Source organism: Branchiostoma belcheri, unplaced genomic scaffold (assembly GCF_001625305.1).
Source record: "Branchiostoma belcheri isolate BF01 breed outbred unplaced genomic scaffold, Haploidv18h27 scaffold192, whole genome shotgun sequence".
In the NCBI taxonomy this organism is placed as follows: domain Eukaryota; kingdom Metazoa; phylum Chordata; class Leptocardii; order Amphioxiformes; family Branchiostomatidae; genus Branchiostoma; species Branchiostoma belcheri.
In genome coordinates, this window is record NW_017803402.1 from 81,378 (window position 1) to 103,373 (window position 21,996).

Consider the following 21,996-nt stretch of genomic DNA (forward strand, 5'->3'; position numbering starts at 1 on the left):
TAGAATTATTGGTTGGGCCACACCTAACGATGCATACCTAAACCCAATTTTAGGTTCAGGTCCGGATTCAAGTCCAGAGGTTTAGGTTGAGTTCCAGACTTGTAACTTGTAAGTCCAGACTTAAACCCATGGCATATACAAAATTGCATGTTTTTGGCAACCTTACAATGTTGTTCGGGCAAAACTTTGGCCACATAACATGGAGGCTGGTACTTGACGATGCCCGATGGCAATGTTTTCTTCATTTTGCAGAAAAGATTTTGCAATTTACGGAATTTAGTTTTAGGTGGTTTGGAAAGAAAAGGGGTATGTGACATGGTAATAAGTCCGGACTCAGTTCTTGACTTTTAGGGTTTTGTTTACTTGAACATTATTACAAGTCCGGATCCAAGTCCAGTGAACCGGTACACAGCACCAAATATGGAATTATAATTTATAGAATGATTGTGTGAAAATGGAGCTATCGTTTGGAGTGTGTTTGTATTATATTGTTTCATTTTGTACATGCATCTGTACAGTTGATTGATGACAACACATTACTACTACACCACAAAAGGTCAGACACAGGAAGTTAGGTCCCAGGAACTGTTGGATAGAGCAGCAGTAGAATGGCCTGGGGTCTGTTGGTAGTGGGTGCGAGTGCATTCAAAGACATAATCAGAGAAAGTTATAATAATGATTAATAAAACATCAAATTCAAATTTAACTTTTATGAAGGTATGAAATCTCTGATGTCTCATTTTAGCTACACTAGAGAAAACATGTATTAAAATATTTCTCTAACTCTAAGGCAAAGTACATATGACAGTAAGATCTCCATAATTTTTTATAACTTGTAGATAGAATTGACCATGCTAAAAACTGTTTGTAATTTCTGAAACAGGTTCATGATAATGAGCTGACAAGTTTGCCAAAGGAGATAGGAGAGCTACAACACCTGCAGAGACTAAATGCAAGGTAAGAGTATAACTTCTTTTGAAATAAATGTATTTTTTCACATCAAATGCACAAGAAAACAGAACTACGTAGAATGTATAGAAGTACTAGAAGTATCCAGGTACTTAAGCTTAGTTTTGCCTGTTTGTGAATCTATGTACAATATTATTGCAAAAGTATTTTCTTCAATATGAAACATGTCTTACTAGGTCTACTACTTTCAATCCATGCTACATGCAGTGGGTAAGAATGAATTTCAAAGTTGATTGACAGCATGTGGATTAACAGGCAAATAGGGTGAAAAGTTACACAACCCCAAATGATTCCCAGAAATCTGAAATCTCTTATTTTTTTGTTCCCTAATCTTCTCACAGCCACAACAAACTGAAGTCGCTCCCATCAGAACTGTGCCATCTCAGCAACCTGCTGTACCTTCACGTCGACTACAACAAACTCAGCCAGCTTCCTGATGACATCGGTATGTAAGATTGGGGGGTTTATCATTTATAGGCGCTACCAACTGACCCGACCGAGCGGTTAGAGCGTCGGACTGGTGCCTGGGAGGTCGTAGGTTCGAACCCCGGCCCGGGACCTTATCTGTTTCTACTATCTCCTCCTTTTTCGTATATCCCGCAGGGGTCGAAATAGATTTTGGGGCCAACTTGCACTGGTGCAGATGAAAAAAAAAATAGTTGCACCAGAAGAAAAATAGTTGCACCCCCCAAAAATAATAGTACATGTAGTAACTTTAATAGCATCCAATATTATGACTATCGGTACCGAAAAATATGGGAAAATATTGTTGCAAAATGAGAGAGACGGAAACTACATGTAAGCTAAATTTCTTTTATTTTAAGGCTGGATTTTCATTTTCTTGGCAGGCTCCTTGTTCCCTTTCCAGTTCTTTTTAATATTGGACATTTCTACATGCAAACGGATAATGCAAACTTGCACCGCCGTGCATATCGGCGAAAAAATAGTTGCACGACACCAAATTTACATGTACTTGCACTAAGTTGCACACAGAGGGTTATTTCGACCCCTGATCCCACACCGGCCCTGGGAGTTCTGGCAAAGAGTGCCGCTCCAGGGATGTCGAAGATTCGGAAGATTCGAGGACGAATCGGAAGATTCGGAAGATTCGAGGACGAATCTTGAAAAGAAAAGGGGGAGTAGTGTAACAGTGTGGGGTTTATAGACTGGCCGGGCCGACTGACCCGGCCGATGGGTCTAGACCTTTTTGGTCAAGCGTTTAGAGCCCGGGCCTGGGACCAGGTTTTTTACCTCCGGGGGAGGAGACATCCTTCCGTGAAGGGTTTTGGGTGAGAGATTTAGATTTTCATGTTCGCAGCTGTTTCTCGCGTTTGGGTGGATGGATTATTTTGAGACTCGGTATATGTTTTGCTATTGGGCTGCAGATAATGCACGTTCTTTTGCTTTTATTGTATGTTTTTTCGGGCATGAAAATGGTGCCTTTTGGTGGCCCCAGAACACCCCTTTGAGCGTGAAAGTGGTCGCGACCGTTGACCTTCGGCGTGTATTAGGTATTGTTGGTCTCGTCCACGAAGGTGACCCCTCGTTTTATCTATTTCTACTGGCTCCTCTTGTTTCTTACAGGTACGCTGGCGCACATGGAAGACCTGGACATCTCCCACAACGAGCTCCCCGCGCTCCCACCGAGTATCGGGTACGTCTCCCGGCTCACCAAGTTCAACGCTTCGCACAACAAACTGACCAGTCTTCCTCCGGAGATAGGAGACCTGCACAACATCAGGGTGCTGGATCTGTCCAATAACCAGTTAGAGAACCTCCCCACCGACCTGGGCAGACTGGGTAAACTGGAGCAGCTGTACATCAAGTACAACAAGCTGAGCCAGTTCCCTAACCTCAAGCAATGTGAACAGCTCAAGGTATGATAGTAGTACATTGTATGTACAGTGCCAATTCATCATTAATTCTGCAAAAAGCCACAGAGTATAACGGCTTGTCGTATATGTCGCTAAGTACAACATGTACTACTGCAAATTCACAATACCAGCTTTGTATTCCTGTGGTTAAGTACCATTTTTTTTTTTGGCCGGAATTTTTTTTTATTTGCTCGTGCGCACTATTTTGGGGGTCTTCAGTAGCCTGGGTGCCGTCCCCATGCAGTAGTATATTCGCCAGCTCTATAACTGGGTCTGGACATGATGACATATGTAGCGTCTGGAGTCTAAATATTCGTTCAGATTTTGAACGAGCGCGCTGATTGGTCCTACTTGTCTTAGCCCTTTTTTGGGTGTGTACATATTAGGTAAGGGACGTCCGAACGGCGACGTTAGCGTCCGTTCGAACGTCCGAACGGCTACGTTAGGATAGATCGTTATTCTTATCTTTAATTATTTATTATTATCATCAACATGTCCGACGCCGAACGCTAAAGCGCGCTTGATACAGCCGTAGTCAGTGTACTTTCCTCGATCGATCATCAACATGGCTGGCGCACACGCCGCTGCTCAGCTCTCGGAGCTTGATGTTGACCTCGCAAAAATAGAACGCACCGAGAAAAGGAACACTCGCGCGAAGATCTGTGTTTACAAACAACAAACATCACTTGAATAATACAGGCGCGCCATTGGCCGTCACCTCTGAGGGTCAGCCAATCAAATGAAGACCCGCTGCTTGGACTAGCTCATTACGTGACGTCATCACCAGACGTTTCATATGTCATCAAGCCCAGACCCAGTTATAGAGCTGGCGAATATACTACTGGGGATGGCAACCAGGCTAGGTCTTCAGAGGATGTCATCCATAAAATTAAGATGGTGTGGCCTAATATATTATCAGGGCTAGAAATACTGGGTACACATGCACTTTGTGCACCAAATTTTTAACTATTGGTGCACCTATACTAATAGTATTGTACAGCATATTCTGGTCCGGTTTTAGTTGGTATTCTTAATATCATTGGGCACGAAATACAATCTTTAAGTTTAGCCTTCGGGCTGCAAAAGGTTTTAAATCAATAAACCAGTCATCATCAACCAGTTATCATCAGTTATTACTACTATCATCAGTTATTACTATAAGTACTATATATTAAAAAGTTACTTCATGTAGGTATTGCTTAATACAAAAACTGTACTGTACTCTACTTTCAAATTAACAAAAGTTATTTTAGAGAAGCAAAGTTTTTATGAAATAAGTTCCAAGCCCTGTATATAAAGAAATGGTTAAACTAGAATTCCGAGATCTCATACCTCCATGAAATATGATCTTGATATGTAAATGTAAATTTCTTCTTTAATTGTGCAAATGACCTCTGCATTAACATGATATATGCATCGTGATGTATGTTAACTTTTGATTAACTTACAGATGTCCCAAGTATGACATTCTCATCATTCACCATTACGAAATCATAGAATTTCCGCATTAATTATGCAAAATAGGTCATCATTTGCATAATTAGTATTTGTTGAAGTTCCACCTGCCATAGGTTACATACATTACATGTATGTAAGTAGTATAATGTAAAACACTGTAATTATAGAATTTCCTCATTAATTATGCAAATTAAGTCCTCATTTGCATAATTTGCATTTAATTATGTACATCTCTCTCTCAGCTACCTACACACCAAAAATAATGAAAATATGTTGTTCCTGTCTGGACTTATTGGCTTATTAAACATTTTGCCAGAAAGTGCCCTGCAGTTCCAGAACAAGCCGCTAGGGGGCCCAAACTCATATGACTTCTTCCCAAGCACGAGAGCTACCTTCCATCAAAATTTCATGACCCTAGCATGTCCAGATTGCGAGATATCAAAACCGGAAGTTGCGCTGCAGTACCAAGGGAAGCCACTAGGGGGACCAAAATCTAATCATTTCCAGTTTTCGTCACACCCTACCAACACACCAAGTATGAAACCAATCCATCCAGGCGTTCTTGAGTTATCTTGTTGACCAACAGACGGACGGACAGATAAACGCAACTGAAAATATAACCTCCATGACACATTTCATGGAGGTAAAAATGCACTAGTCTAAAAAAAGGGAATGCTGGTTGCATGAATGTTCATGAAGAAAGTGTATCAATGTGCCAAAATCTTAGCTGTGATGGCTTTTCAGCACCAAGGATATGTTACCACACTAAATTAAATGAGGATATACATGTACATGTGCACGCGTCAAGTGCTTTTCCCAAGGGTACAACCAGGGATTTGAACCCAGAACCTTCAGGTAGCAACACTAACTACCACCACTATGTTCCTGTTAGGAACTCCATGCAGGGTTTAATCTGATCGCCTGTCTGTCAGCTGAGCACCTGAAACTCCTGCCTGGACTGATCCTGCTGGATCTCAGAGACAACAAACTCACCAGCATACCTGAGGAGATCACTCACATGCAGCACCTGCAGAGGCTGGAGCTCTCTAACAATGATCTCAGCAGGTTAGTTAGCTAGTTAGTTAGCTAGTTAGTTAGTTAGCTAGTTAGTTAGCTAGTTAAGCACCTGAGGAGATAACTTACATGCAGCACCTGCAGAGGCTGGAGCTCTCTATCAATGATCTCAGCAGGTTAGTTAGCTAGTAAGCTAGATAGTTAGCTAGTTAGTTAGCTAGTTAGTTAGCTAGTTAGTTAGCTAGTTAAGTACCTGAGAAGATCACTCACATGCAGCAACTGCAGAGGCTGGAGCTCTCCAACAACGATATCAGTTAGTTAGTTAGCTAGTTAGTTAGCTAGTTAAGCACCTAAAGAGAGATCACTCACATGCAGCACCTGCAGAGGCTGGAGCTCTCTAACAATGATCTCAGCAGGTTAGTTAGCTAGTTAGTTAGCTAGTTAGTTAGCCAGTTAGATATCTCTTTAAGCACCAGAGGAGATCACTCACATGCAGCACCTGCAGAGGCTGGAGCTCTCTAACAACGATCTCAGCAGGTTAGCTGGTTATCTAGTTAGTTGTCTAGTTAGTTGTCTAGTTAGTTAGCTAGTTAGCTAGTTAGCTAATTAGTTGGCTAGTTAAGCACCTGAGGAGATCACTCACATGCAGCACCTGCAGAGGTTAAAGCTCTCTAACAATGATCTCAGCAGGTTAGTTATCTAGTTAGTTGGCTAGTTAGTTAACTACACGTAGTTAAGCACCTGAAGAGATCACTCACATGCAACACTTGCAGAGTCTGGAGGTGTCTAACAACGATCTCAGCAGGTTAGTTAGCTAGTTAGTTAGCTAGTTAATTAGCTAGTTATGCACCTTGTCCAGCATACCTGAGGAGATCACTCATATGTCATGTTTGCTGATGCTGTTGTATCTTTAACCTTTTTTTTGTTATTTCAGAGAAAGAAATTAGGTAGACGCTTCTTGTCATTATAGAGAGTGTTGTTATTGAGGCAATGTACATTTCTATCTGTTGTAATTTTAGCTTTAACTTCTCAATATTTCAATGTTTTTTTTTTCTCTCAGCCTCCCCTTCAGTCTGGGGTTGATGTCGTCTCTGAAGTCTGTGAACCTGGACGGCAACCCTCTCCGCACCATCCGCAGGGACGTCATACAGGTAATTCTTCTTATTTTACCAAAAAGAATAGATTTTAAGAGAAAGCAAGCCATGTGATTTAAAACCAGGGGACAAACGTCTTATTATTTCAAGGTCTCATCATGACCTAACCACAGACAATTCAGGTCTTCATGATATCATGATAATAGTTAGGCCACACCATTTGTTCTGATTTGCAAAAAAAAAAGATTCAGGTTCTGAATCAACTGCAAAATGCTCATTGACAATGAAAGACATATTTTGGCCCTAACAGTTGAGAAGAAAGTCCTTTTCCTAGTTGTCAAATGCAATTTTGTTTGATTAAAAGTTCAGAATCTATGATAATTTTAATTATAAACCAGCCTGGTATCTTGACTTCATGGCTCATATCTTAACATTTCTGGCTATCATGGAGTGCCTTGGCCTGTTTGTTTTTTTGCCCTGTCGCTTCATATTTATTCTGAAAAATCTGAGAAACAACAAATTAAATTGGTGTGGCCTTATCATGATATCTATTCAGACTCGCAGACATACACATCATCAGATTTACAGACATACACACAAACAAAAACTTCATACACAGACTGGGGTAAATCAAACAAGCCATTTTCAACAGAGAAACTCTCCATAACCACATCTACACTTAGAATCTACAAAATTACTGTGTATACTGTAAGAAAATGAAACCATAGACAATCTTAAGTTTATAATATAAATGAACATCATGCAACAAATAGCATACACTTCCAAAAATCATATCTTAATATGTTTTATTTTAATACAGAGAGGGACCAGTGAACTGCTGAAATATCTACGGACTAGAATCGAAGGTGAGAAATGTATCTATCTTAGTAAACAATGTGAAACTATCTTGCATGTACCGTATGACGTATGTTCTACTAAATTTAAAATAAGCATTCACAGAATTGCACTAATACTTTCAGCATGTGTCAGCATGTGGAAGTCAGAAAATGAAGTCGCCATCCAGTATGAATGAAAATCAACTCCTGTGTCACAAATCCATTCTTGCCAAATCATAGTCATGAATATTATTACAGAAGAAAACTGTTACTCAAGCAAAGGCCATGAATTGATTTTGCAAACTGCTGGACCTTTCAAATAGCATCCACTCCTTTTTGTCTGAGTGAAAACGGAATCAGTTGTTTATCCAAAAATTATTAAATTAAATTAAATTAGGCCACACCAATTTAATTTCTTGGTTAACGGATTTTTCTAGAAAAGTAATGGAGCGGGCGGGCAAAAAAAAATAAAAAAACAAAACAGGCCTAGGCATCCTGTTATGGCCCAAAATGGTACGATAGGAGCCATGAAGTCAACACACCAGGCTGGTTCAAAATTTAAACAATGAATTTTGAACTTTTAATGATACCATGATTGCATCATTTGAAAGATGGAATAACTGTAACAACCAGGAAGAAAAGGACTGTTTTCAACTGTTCAGGGCAAAATATGAGCATTTTGCAGTTGATTCTGAATTTTTTTTTAAATTTGAAAATTAGAAAGAAATGAAGCGGGCGAATTCGTTAACCAAGAAATTAAATTGGTGTGGGCTTTAATTCATTTGTAAATGAGGTAAAACACGAATATCAGTCGGGCAGTCCATAGGAAACAAAAGTCTATCCAGCTGCTTGAGTTCAGTGTTTTCTTATGTATCTCATAACCTGGATGTCTAACCTGCATGGACTAATCATAAATAAATCTTCCGAACCACACATGGACACCTTCCTATTATTATAGTTTAACTGACTTTTCTTTGTTCTCTCCTCTTGACTGACTACATGACCCCACCCTGCAGCACAATTCTCATTCCCAGGGTGGTCTGAAGGTGACATCTCACTTCTCCTTCCTCATTTGTAGTCCATACGAGCATGATACAGTATTTTGTTGCACCACCAAAAGTATTTACTTTCCATGTTTTGGCAACTGAGGCCACAGCAAGTAAATTTTATGGATGACATCCTCCGCAGACTCCAAATCTAATGGGAGCAGGTGAAAAAAAAAACAAGGCGGGCCGAAAAAGAAGGTTCCTACTTTTTAAAGTTTTGACTCAATCATGGTACAAATGGTTTTGATTCAGTAGGAACATCACATATACACAGCCAGCATCAAATATCTCTGCATCAAAGTAAGAAACAAAACATTAAATTAGAGCCTTTTCTTGTCTCCTCTCTTCATAGTTATCTGCCATCCCCCTTCCGGCATGGCAACAGACATCTTTGCGCATTTTTGACATATTGACCACTGTCAGAGGGCAACAAAATTTCTTTTTTTTCCAAAATCAGGTGAAAATCAATGTGCGCGCTGATGTTATCCATGAAAATTACTTGCTGTGGCCTAACTGAGGTTCTGGTTCTTGCCACTAGGTGGCGCTGTAGACCAGAGCTCATCACTTGAGCAGATTTTCTGATAAAAAGCTGCATTCTATAACATTAGGACAATCCAAAAAAGTGAATTTTCCAGTCATACATGTATCTTTTAATTTACAAGGTAAGTTGATTCGACCCTACTCTTATTACATTGCATTCAGGGAGTGAAGGTGGCAATTTATTTCTCTGTTTTAGCACCAACCATAAAATGTCAAAAATGTGAGATAATGGCATAAAAATGTTACATAGAAGTAAATGACAAATCACACTAAAGAATTTCAAAATACTTAACATAATGCAGCTTTAAGGCTCCATGGCTTAGCAGCACCACCTAGCAGTGGGAAGTAGAACTACAGTAGTCAGTATTGCCCTACTGAAGGTAGCAGATTGAAATACTACTGAAACATCGGCAGATCGATGTATGTAAATTGTTCTCATTGTGCAACAAAGAACTGTATCATCCATTTTTATACCAACCTGGTTTAACTATTAACAGATGCATGCTGGCATGTTTCTATAAAAATATTCCTTTTTTTACTTACATGTACAATTATAAATACAGTAGTACATGTACCAACGTTGCAGTTACTGCTAGTAGCATTTCTGCCTTGTATATTACACTGACTGTTTTTCTCCAATTCTTCTCTGACTGTTATATATACTCACTCTTTCTCGGGAAACAGAACAACAAAATGGTGGCAACACACACTCTAGAGGTTAGTTTGGTCACATGTAAGGCACTCTCTCTGTCTGTCTTTCTTCCAGTGCAGTTAACTTGTAATAAGCTTGCCACAGTTTGAACTAGGCATGCACAGTTTGTTAGTATGCCCCTGACAAAAATGTGATGTCCATACAGAACTGTCTACTAAGTGCTGTGTACTGGTTCACTGGACCGGTTCCGGACTTGTAAAAATGTTTAGGTTCAAGTCCAAAAAAACCTAAAAGTCAAGAACTGATTCGGGACTTATTAAAAAAAAATACATATCACATATCCCTTTTCTTTCCAAACCACTTAAAACCTTCCGTAAATTGCAAAATCTTTGCTGCGAAATGAAGAAAACTTTGCCATCGGGCATCGTCAAGTGTCAGCCTCCATGTTATGTGGCCAAAGTTTTGCCCAAACGACAGTGCAAGGTTGCCAACATGTAATTTAAATTTGTATATTATGCCATGGGTTTAGGGCCGGACTTACAAGTCTGGAACTTAACCCTAAACCTCTTAACTTGAATCCGGACCTGAACCTAAATGTGGGTTTAAGTACACAGCACTAGTCAAGCTTGGTCCAGACAGAACTGTCTGCAAGATCAGGGCCTCACCTTTGTTTAGCATGTGCAGGTCAAACTGTTTGCCTTGCTTAGTGTACATGTACGTGATGATTCCGCAGTCAACTTGCAGCACTATATACTAGAAATACATGTAATGTACTCAATATTTTTTTCATAGGTACACAGCACTTTCTCTTGTAATGTAATGTAAATTGTAATGCATGTCTCTGCCTGACTTTTTAAAGACTGTTTTATGAAGGCTCTGCTACATGTAGTGTACTAATCTCCCTACTTCATAATGCCACACACAGTCACCTCTTGGCCAGGTGCTCTCTCTACTCCAACTTCACACTCTTCAGGTAGCTAATAATGGGCACCTTGCATTCTTTAATCCTCTATTCTAAAATATAGCAACACAAGGCCACACCAATGTAATTTGTTGTTTTTGGATTAGACCTGTCCATTTTTTCTGATTTGCAAAAAAAAAAAGGTTTTAGGTTCTAAATCAACTGCAAAATAACATTTTGGCCTCAACAGTTGAAGAAAGTCCTTTTCTTCCTAATTGTTAGTAGTTCCTTATGTTCCTTAAGTTCAAAATCTATTTAATATTTATTGTTTTAATTATAAACCAGCCTGGTATGTTCACTTCATGGCTTACATCCTAACATTTCCAGCTATCATGGGGTGCCTTGGCCTGTTTCTTTTTTGCCCTGTCGCTTCATCTTTTTTCTGAAAAACTCAGAGAAACAACAAATTAAATTGATGTGGCCTAATATTGTTGTTCAAGAATGAAATGTCCTTTGTGTCACCTGATATGACAAAGATTAATTATACAGTACATTGACTGCATGACCACTAGTTTTTTGATCCGCAAAACAAAAGACGGGCTGGTAAAATATAATGACCTTGTGCTTTACCTGTCATGATATTAGCAATTATTTACTGTAAGTAAATACTTGATAATATGTGATTTTTTTGTGGGGTTGGGGGGTTCTAAATCAACACAGAACATTGAAGATTGTGTGAAAGAACTTCCTCCTTGGTTGTAGAAAAATCCAACACCATATAGTACATAAAGTGCGCTTACAACTTATACATTTTGTAGTGAAAAAAACTTTCTAAAATAATCATCAGAAGTTCACTGAAAAGTTTCATTGCAGCTGCTTTTTTTAACACATGTATTTATGCTAGTTCTTTTCCGTTGTATACTATTATAGTAAGGTAACATAGATTCTTTCAAATTGGAGCAAACTCTATTATGAGTAACTTGTTATAGTTGTTGTACGACTAGCACAGCTTACATAATGAGTTAACACCAGACAGAGTGTATAACAACGCTCGAAATGAGTTGACTATTCAAACTTCTACAATTTATCCCAATTTCTCTAAACTTAGTTACAGACCAAGAAAAAAAGTTACTATTCTTCTTTTAACTCCCCAAAACCCACAAATTTTGGAAAAGGTGGGACATTTCGTCTTCCAAGTCAAACCCTTCAGACATAGTTTTAGACATAGTTTACTTATAGTTCTAGACAGCTACCTTTATCATTTAGACTTTAGTTATTTTGTACTCTGTTTCATTGCTCTCTTATGTTTTGTAATAATAATTTTGTAATAAACCCCGGGCAAAAATTTGCAATAAACTTTTCAACATCTATAACCCCACATGTTCACCCTTGTTGTTAGAACCTAAGAGCAGAGACGCGGCTCCTCTGACCCCTGACCCTGAGCCTACCGTACCAGGTTCCACCATCGACACCTTCACCGTCCACAAAACCAAATCTATCAACTACAGGTAGGACTGACTTATTTACTGTCCTTACTGTTCCACCATCGACACCTTCACCGTCCACAAAACTAAATCTATCAACTACAGGTAGGACTGACTTATTTACTGTCCTTACTGTTCCACCATCGACACCTTCACCGTCCACAAAACTAAATCTATCAACTACAGGTAGGACTGACGTTAAGATCATTTTGCCTTTCTATATTATAACTTATTTACTGTCCTTAATAATGTCAAAAAAATTCATGTAATAAAAAAGAAGAAAAGAGAATAAATGAATGCATAAGATCAGGAATAACTGTTACAGTACTTTGGAAAAACATTTTCACAGAGCTTAAAAAAATACCGCTCTTCAGTCAAAAAATTGTACAGCAATCGACATGAATGCTATATAATAGTAAATATTTTGACGTAAGAGTACTTGTCAATGACTAAATGTCAGGTCAAGAACCATTTTCATCCGAGCCCACCACTGACTTCCCCCTACTGTGCTTCTAATATATAGAATACAACACGGGGTATTCCATATCGCCTGAGGTACCAGTCCGACCGTGCATCGGATCGCCCGACGGCAGAAATTATGTCATACCCACCCAAGAAAACATGCCTTTCAATGCAAAATGAGCTCAACTTTGGTGTCCCTATAAAACCCAAAAATGCTACAACATCAATTCCAAATGTCTGAATTTTGTATTTGAATTTTCGAAAACGGTGCAAGCGGTTAGGGCGAAACGCGTTCGAATCGTTCGATGGAACATTAATTTTGTAAGCCCTGGCTGAGGCCTTACCCGTTAAGACTAATACCCCGGGCCGTACCGCTAGTTGTTACACAGATCGGAACACCCGTATTGAACGTAATCTCGGCCCAGGTATGACATAAAGTCCTTTACGTGCTTCCTGTTTTTTTTTCCAGTAATAAGAATGCCTCAAGTGTCCCAGACGACCTACTGGAGACAGGACGTGACATGTACGTCTCAGACATGAACCTGAGTAAGAACGTCCTGACGACCTTCCCCACCGGACTGGTGCAGCTGGCCGCGACCTTGACAGACTTGAACTTGGGGTTCAACAAGCTGTCAGCCCTGGGGACAGAGATAGGACAGCTGAGCAGACTCACAACTCTGGATATAAGGTAAGGGAAATACTCACCAGCTAGATATTAGTAATAAAACAGACAATGATTCTGATTTGGTCTTAAACTTAGCTCCCATTTCAGATTCAAGCTCAGAAGAGGACCAGTAAGATTTGTAATTATTACTCCGTGAAGGAGGTCAGGACCTCCGGACGGAGTGTTGTGATCGGCTGATTTTTCATGTTTGCAGTCAAAACACTGGGTTCTCTTTGTGTAATCGGCACGCAATTTTATATGCCGTCTGCGGGCATGCCCGTGTTGATGCACGAATGTGTATTTTTGCCGTTGCTGCTTTCGCGGTCAATGTAATATTGCAGACGCACCCCTACAATTACGAGGCAAATTGGAATGGTCCAGAAAAACGCGTTGTTTGGAATAGCAGTGGGGGGGTGGAACTTCATGCAGATACGGGGTGGTTTTGATAAGTGGTTCCAGATGCTTTTGCACAGTAGGTCTGGCGTTGACGCTTGGGATTTTGTTGAAATATATAAAACTTCACGGAGGATTGTCGCCTATGGCTTCTTGTTACGTTTTGTTTTTAATGTTGCACCCACAAAATTTTTTTGGCACCTAACTTTTTAGGTTGGGTGCACCAGTGCACCTATTCCCAAAAATGAATTTCGAGCCCTGCCTTGTTATGGAAGCTGTTTGTAATGACTTGTACCATTACACAGATTAAGTAACTTTCAAGATAACAATAACACTCTGGAGCCAACCTTTGCTTGCTCCCAACCTACATGTACATACATGTACTGCCAACCATGGATGGGGGAGGGTTAGGAGCCCTTGTTTGCATGGCTATGTATGACTGGGGCTTTAGCCAAACTGTGCAGTGTGTTTCCTCTTACATGCACTCCTTCCACACACACAAAGTCAAAGTTTATTGCACAACATTGTAACAGGTACAATATAAGACACACATGTGCACCACACATGTACCCCCTCCCACTTACAAAACAATGTACACATGTATACCACACACTTGTACCCCCCCCACACACACACATGTACCCCCCCCCTGTTCTGTGACCTTCCGGAACAGCTCAACATGGACGCTGGGATTCCTCTTACATTCACCAAGGTCATTGCCCCCTCCCCCCACACACACAAATACATGCACCCCCCCCCATACATCCCCCTTCACACACATGTACCCCCCTCCCACAACAGCAATTCTGCGACCTTCCAGAACAACCAGTGTACATCCCCCTCACCTTTACTACAGTTTGTCATAAATTCTGGATCACATTCTCCCACGTGTGCACACCAGGCCTAAGATGCCCAACTTCAAACTCTCAGAAGATGGACCTGGGAGTACATTAAACATGTAGGATTCATGTTAAAGTTTCAGTAACATTTACACACTCTCCCACGCACAGGCATACAGGCTCACATGCATGCACTTATACACACAAACTAAGGCAACACTGGTGGCCAGGAGTAAGCTAAAAACAAGTTTGGCAAAATTGCATCAAAATAATTATGATATCTGATGATATAATTTATTCAGGGAATAGTGTAGGTAGGTTTAGATTAAATTTCTCATATCAAATGAAAAAAAAAAACATGATTGCCTCTATTTTATGATATCTTTATTTCTTGCATAGCTGAACATTTGTCCAAAGATTTTTATTACAACTCTCAAAATATCGGTGCCTTTTACAATAAAGTGCACTTTTACTACCGGTAAATTGAAATGACTACATTACATGCAGATGTCTTTTTCCTTGTGATAAAGTTAATCATATCATTCTACAGAATATCTCTAGAGAATATCTTATTTCTTGTACAGCTGAATGTTTGTATATAGATGTTTGTTACAACTCTATTAGTGTGTACACATATCTCAAACTGATTAAAGTGTACACTGTTCAAAATTCAAAATATTGTATGTTTTACAATGAAGTGCACTTTTACCAATTGAAATGACTACATTACATGCAGATGCCTTTTTCTATGTGCTAAAGTTAAACCATTCACATATCATTCTACACGACCGGTTCGAGGATATCAAAGAATTGCATGGTAAACCGTTGCACTTGGTGGGCGGTAAACAGTACCGATAACAATAGGTTTCCCGATTGGATATTTTATCTCCACCCAGACATTCTCTATGTCAAAATCAGTTAAATCAGTTATTAATTTGTGTTGCAAACGATCATTTACATAACAAGCCACGTCACCACCATGTCTATTTCTGTCCTTCCTATAAAGTGTGTAATTAGCAAATGTACAATTCGCTGTTATCAATACTGGGATCCAACCATGTCTCCGTGAGAGCTAGCACGTCAATAGGATTGTGTACCATACCAATTCTTAACTCGTCGAATTTTGGTAACAAGCTACGTATATTCAAATGTGCTACTTTAAGACCCTTTTTTGATTTCAGTTGGTCAAAGATGGATTGATAATCTGGGTTATCTGACAAAAGGTTTGATTGATACTGGTCTGATAATTGAGTAGAATCTTCAAAGAAAGAATGGGACGCACTTGGCATGGAACATCCAAAACAATCCCTGCTGTTTGACAAGTAATCGTAGTCCTCGGTTGATAGGTCTAAACAAACCGCATGAAACCATGTATCGAAAGTATCACAACATATAGCTCTATGTTTGTTTGTGACTTTCTTACTGCATGTACCGCAGGTGTTGCTGACTGGTCCCGGATTTGGGTGGATGTCACATGCCAGACAGATTAGGTTTACATGTATGGTTTCCTTTAATCATACACATATCATTCTACAGAATATCTTTAGGGAATATCTTATTTCTTGCATACACATGTAGCTGAATGTTTGTCCATATATATGTTACAATTCTAACTCACTAGTATTTACAGTTTTACACATATCTCAAACTGATAAAAGTGTACACAGTGTTAAAAATATTGGTGTCTTTTACAATAAAGTGCATTTTTACTACCGGTAAATTGAAATGACTACAATACATGCAGATGTCTTTTTCCATGTGCTAAAGTTAATCATACACATATCATTCTACAGAATATCTTTAGAGAATATCTTATTTCTTGCACTTTATCTGAATGTTTCTCCATATATAGATGTTTGTTACAACTCTAGTATTAGTTAGTGTACACATACAGTATCTCAAACTGGTTTAAGATTGCACTTCGAAATATTTGGGGTGTGTTTTACAACAAAGTGCATTTTTACCAAATAACTAAATACAGAATCTCAATACACATACAGCTGATGTTTTACTATTTGCTAAATACACTGCACAGTTGCCATTCTCTATATTATATAATACATCTTTACAGAAAGATTAGTTGATTTCAGGGATGAAGCTTTTTAGTTGTGCTGACTGTCATAGTCTAGATGTTTCTAATGGTTCTTACATGTACATGTAACATTACAAAGTTGTTTCTGGTGGAATATGAATTAGGATTCTTGGCTGTTATCTGTAGCTTCTGTACTGGACATGGCAGATACTTGACTTGATAATATTACAGCTAGATAATAAGATTCAGCTTCTTTTATCAGTGGATGACCAATGTGTTTTGGGGGTAAATCTGCCTTGCCATAGCCAATGCTTCTTGGCAGAGACTGAGGGCTTTTCTGTGGTCACCAAGGAGGCACCAGGCTGACCCCAGATTGTAGAGCGACCTGACAATATCAGGATGTGCTGTACCCTGAACATAGATACTCCTCTGCATCTGCAGTGCCTGTTCATAGTAGCTGATTGCTTTCCTGTAATCACCCAGGAGGCTCCAGGCTGTCCCCAGGTTGTTGAGTAAAGTGACAATGTCAGGATGTTCTGTACCCTGACCATAGATACTCATGAACATCTGCAGTGTCTGTTCATAGTAGCTGATTGCTTTCCTGTAATCACCCAGGTCACCCCAGGCTGTCCCCAGGTTGTTGAGTGAGGTGGCAATGTCAGGATGTGCTTTAGTCTGACCATAGATACTCCTGTACATCTGCAGTGCCTGTTCATGGTAGCTGATTGCTTTTCTGTAATCACTCAGGTGGCACCAGGCTGACCCCAGGTTGTTAAAGGAGTTGGCAATGTGAGAATGTGCTTTAGTCTGGCCATAGATACTCCTCCTCATCTGCAGTGCCTGTTCAAAGTAGCTGATTGCTTTCCTGTAATCACCCAGGTGCTCCCAGGCTGACCCCAGGTTGTTGAGTGAGGAAGCAATGTCAGGATGTTCTGTATCCTGACCATAGATACTCCTGCGCATCTGCAGTGCCTGTTCATAGTAGCTGACTGCTTTCCTGTAATCACCCAGGCGGTGCCAGGCAAACCCCATGTTGTTAAGTGACAAGGCAATGCCAGGATGTTCTGTACCCTGACCATAGATATTCCTGAATATCTGCAGTGCCTGTTCAAGGTAGCTGATTGCTTTCTTGTAATCACCCAGGTCACCCCAGGCTGTCCCCAGGTTGTTGAGTGAAATGGCAATAATAAAATGTTCTGTACCCTGACCATAGATACTCCTGAATATTTGTAGTGCCTCTTTGGTGTAATCAATTGATTTTTGGTAGTCTCCCATCGTATGCCAAATATGTCCAAGTTCTCGAAGCAAGTCTATTTTCTCAGTATCTATATGTTCAGCATATTTCAAGGCCTCAATATAGTAACTAATAGCCAGCCTGTATTTGCAGACTTCTGCGTACATCCTTCCACATACTTTTGGAGAATTATCATAGAATTCTGAGAATGGACTGTGGTTTGTTTTCTTTTCAGAAAATGATTCAGAAAAAGCCTTCCTCAGAGGCACTGAAGTATAAAAGTATCTGAAAAGCTGTTTGTCATTTTGAAGGTAGAAAACTGGTTTCAGCATATTTGTCTGTGCTTCATCATTGGTCTGTAGGGATGACTCCTGTCCATGCTGTGCTGTTTCCATTGAGGCCAAAGCTGACAGGTTTTCCTTCTGTCCACCATTTGCCATGTATGTTCTGAGCCTGAGTTCTGCTGAGATGCTGGTAAGCACTGTCAGGTGGTGTGCATTGTTGGGACTGATCACTTGTTGGTTTCCCAATTCTTCTATCGTCTCCCAAACTGTGGTAGGTATGATGCCTGAAGACAGTGCCAAGCAGTCCACTGCTACAGCTGGGAAGCGATAGATTTCTTTCTTTACATCAACTAGCTTTGCTGTTATTGTTTCCTTATTACTGATGTTTTCCATATTATCCTTCAGTGTCTCCTGTGCCAGTTGTTGAGCCATTTTACCCCCATCAGCTTGCAGTATCTTCACTGTGATGCCCATGTATGTGTCAATAAAATCCTGTTCCCCCGCTATCAGGCATGGGTTTCTCAAGATAGCGGCAAGATGATATCCTTCCTTTAGGTACAGTGTGACATCATTCTGAAGTATTGAGACCATGTTTTGTGGTGTGCAGATGAGTTCACTGGGTGGTTTGTCCATAGTTCCCTGCCTGCCCAGTGGAGTCTTGCTTGCTTTTGGCATGGAGCCATCAAATGCAAACCCACGTGGTGTAACAGAGTCATAGTACCAGTTTTCAAGTGGATTCTCAGAGTAGAAGTCATTGAGAGATTCTATTCCCAGTGCTGGGAGAATGGTTTCTCCCAGGTTGACCACCTTGAGGTGTAGATAGTGGGTGAGGTTACGGAAATACACAAGACATTCTTCACTTTCTTCTTCTACCAAGATGGCAAACTCCAGGTCTGAATATGGAGTTACCAGTCCTGTGGCCTGTGAACCCAAACCCATCAGGGCATACTTACAGGGAGGGGGACCCATTAACCCAATACACTCTTCTACAAGCAGGCTGATGAACTCCTTCCTTTGTTGTGAAATTTTATCAAACAACTGCCTGACAGCGTGAGCTCGTTTTGCCTCTATCTCTCTGACACATGGGTCGTCCTCATCATGTACATAGGGATCCAGCTGCTGGTCAATGGTTTCCATCTCCAGCTTGATCTGGTCCCGCATCTCCTTCAGCTGTTTCTTGTGTTTTTCTGTGTTATCTTGAGCTACAGAATCAGCATCTAAGATACATTTCAGAAACAATTCGTCTACTTCTCTAATACCTGTTGCTAAGTTACAATTGAGGACTTTATCCTGTGACCTGGCTATTGCTGCATTGTAGAGTGCTGCTGCTTTGACAAAGTCTCCCCCGTCTCCTGTCTGCTGACCTCGCTTACTGTAGACATCCCCCATCTTGCACAGGGGTTCCACCTCTCTCTGGTACTGCTGGGCTGTGGGGTCTGGGGAGAAAAACAATTATGTTTTACCCATGAAACAATAATGTTGCACAATGCAAAAAAAAAAAAAAACAGTAACTAGAAAGCCCGACATTTGCTTGGGAGCAAATGCAGCAGATGGCTTCACCACATCCCCCACCGAAAATGGATTTATCCCACGATGGCTGCCAATAGTCTATATCCCCATGCAGCAACGGAATCTTCCAATGCCGGAAATAGCCAAAAAGCCCTATTTTACATACTTTTAAAGACATCGTATATGTCAAAATCGTGAATGACATTCTTTGGACATATGTCCAAGGTATCCTCATACCGAATTTCAGATCATTTGGATTTTATATTAGGGCAAAAGAGCCAAAAATGTATATTTTTTGTTCGAAAATAGCCAAAAAGCCTTATTTTACACAATTTTAAAGTAGTGTATGTCAAAAGTGTGCATGCCATTCTTTGGACATGTGTCCAAGGTATCCCCATACCGAATTTCAGGTCATTCGGATTTAATATTAGGGCACGGGAGCCAAAAATGTACATTTTTGGTCCAAAAATAGCCAAAAGCCCTATTTTTCCCTATTTTAAAGTGGTGGATGTTGAAAGATTGAATGAGGTTTTGTAGACATATGTCCAAGATATCCCCATACCAAATTTCAGGTCATTTGGTTTTAGTACCAGAGCTCCAGATCTCAAAATGTATATTTTTGCCTGAAAATGGCAAAAAAAACAACAAATAAAACAATTTTTCAAAAAATTGAAAAACACGCGTCAGGGTATTTGCCCACTCTACCTTCATGCCAAATTTAGTTTTATTTGGCCCAAAAATGGCAGAGATGAATCCATTTAAAGAAATGGCAGGAGGAGGAGAAGAAGGAAAAACATGTGAGGGAACACAATTATAATGTCTTCACCACTTTGTGCAGACATGGTGAAGCCATAAATATTACAGATAAAACATGTTCATTCAAGAAGAAGAATTTAAAATGCTCCTTACCTCTCACATGCACCATCTTGAGTGCAGCTGCAAAGTGCTGCTCTGCTGAGTCCAGGTCTGCCTTGGCAAGGGAGGAGTCTCCTTCCTTAAGGTGGTTGGTGTATGCTCTAAAAATGAAACAAACAGAAAGTTATTGAGACTTACTTGAGGTGAACATTTAATATTCTTTTGTGTACATTTACTGCATGATGACACCTGTAGTTAAAATCCTCATGTTAAGTTATCATTTTTGATTGGGGTAGAGCAAAATAAAAAAAAATAAAAAAACTAGACAGGAGAGACAAGAGCTTTAGTAATTGTTTTCTTTTGTTGTAATTTTTCAATGCATGTTACTTAGACATAGACAAATAAAAAAGTTTCTTGTAGATTTCCCCCACCTTGTTCTGTCTGTCTGGAGATGTTGGTCCTGAGTGTCAGTTCTTGTGATGTTCCCAGACTGGTGCTCGATGTGTGGTCTTTTTTCTCTCCAGGGTCTTGGTTTCTTTGACAACAGTTTCTGTATGATTTAAGCCACAGTTGTCAATTTCTACAATGTCCTGCATTTGTTCCTGCTACAATCTGTAGTTCTGTGTGACATCTATGACATTGCATAAAAATTATACAATAAAGTCATGTAGCTTGATGGCCTTTACCATTCCAAGCAAAATTTGTTCTACTGATAATCATAAAGTTCCAAAAACTATATTCTCAAGTACTTAATACCTTTTGCACTGTCTCCCTGATCTTCTCCATATATCTAATACGATGTTGTAGAGTCAGTTTTGTCCCAGGATCCCCACATGTTGTCAGAGCCTTGTTGTACATGGCAGCTGCCTTGGAGAACTGGGATACATCAGACTCTGAGGTTTTCTTGCCTTTCTCAAGGTAGAAATCTCCGAGGGATTTTAGAACCTCAACTTCCAAGAACATGTCACTGTTCTCAACTGCAGTTACTAACATTTCTGTGTAAGTCTGTTCAAAAGAATCTCTAACACTTCTGTCCAGTTTGTCACAGATTTTTGCCACCCTTAAGACATTACTGTCAGCAGTACCCCAGTAGTCTGGTGACAGCCACCGGAAGTGTGGACTGTACCCCTGCAGCAGTTGTCTGGAGAGTTTCTCCACATACTGGTAGCGATGTCCCAGTGTTTCTCCCATGTCTGGATCTTTGCAGCGCAGTAAAGCAGCAGCATACATGGCAGCAGCCTTGTCAAACTCTGCTGAATCTTTACTGAGCTTGGCTTTCTCAAGACGCAGGTCTCCAAGACTTTTCAGGACTTCTATTTCCATAAAGTCATCCTTTCCCAGAATGGCTTCTCTCAGAGCCAGTCCATAAAAACCAACTTCTTGTCCATGTTGACTCTTGAGGCACAACTCCAAGTTCTGTAGCTTGTTTGCCAGACTGGTCATCTTGGTGTCAGACATGTTCCAATTTTGATCCCTATACTACTGTTTACCTTTAATAAAAGGAGAGAAGGACTTGTTATTCCATGACAAAATTTATGATACTAAGCAACATACTGTATGATCATGTATCCCCCAAGTAAATTTTTGTGGAGCTTAATAAAAATAATTGTGTACAGAAACTTGTGTGGTAACAGCCATCGGTTACATATATATTTAACTTGCAAGATGTGTAGGTGACAGAGAAGGAAATTACAAAAGGAAAACAAAAACAAGCAAGAATTCCGAGATTTCATACCTCCATGAAATATGGGCTTGATATGTAAATGTAAATTTCCTCTTTAATTATGCAAATTACCTCCGCATTAACGTGATATATGCATCGTGATGTATGTTAACTTTTGATTAACTTACAGATG

The 21,996-nt window shown here is 39.9% G+C and overlaps 2 protein-coding genes across 2 annotated transcripts in view; one reads left to right on the forward strand and one right to left on the reverse strand.

Moving 5' to 3' along the window:
• LOC109468113 (leucine-rich repeat-containing protein 40-like) overlaps positions 1–21,996 on the forward strand; it is a 36,210-nt gene that overhangs the window by 7,118 nt on the left and 7,096 nt on the right. The window contains exons 3-12 of the mRNA XM_019766358.1: positions 884–957; positions 1,311–1,414; positions 2,554–2,846; positions 5,194–5,366; positions 6,376–6,466; positions 7,230–7,275; positions 8,262–8,291; positions 9,516–9,548; positions 11,784–11,892; positions 12,800–13,018. Coding sequence (XP_019621917.1) covers positions 884–957; positions 1,311–1,414; positions 2,554–2,846; positions 5,194–5,366; positions 6,376–6,466; positions 7,230–7,275; positions 8,262–8,291; positions 9,516–9,548; positions 11,784–11,892; positions 12,800–13,018 — 1,172 coding nt within the window. The remainder of the gene's footprint in view (positions 1–883; positions 958–1,310; positions 1,415–2,553; positions 2,847–5,193; positions 5,367–6,375; positions 6,467–7,229; positions 7,276–8,261; positions 8,292–9,515; positions 9,549–11,783; positions 11,893–12,799; positions 13,019–21,996) is intronic.
• On the reverse strand, positions 16,437–21,598 carry LOC109468129. The gene is made up of 4 exons (XM_019766372.1): positions 20,897–21,598; positions 20,572–20,690; positions 20,195–20,301; positions 16,437–19,212 (listed from the first exon to the last, which is right to left on the reverse strand). The coding sequence occupies exons 1-4, from the start codon at positions 21,596–21,598 to the stop codon at positions 16,517–16,519; spliced, it is 3,624 nt and encodes a 1,207-aa protein (XP_019621931.1). The 3' UTR covers positions 16,437–16,516.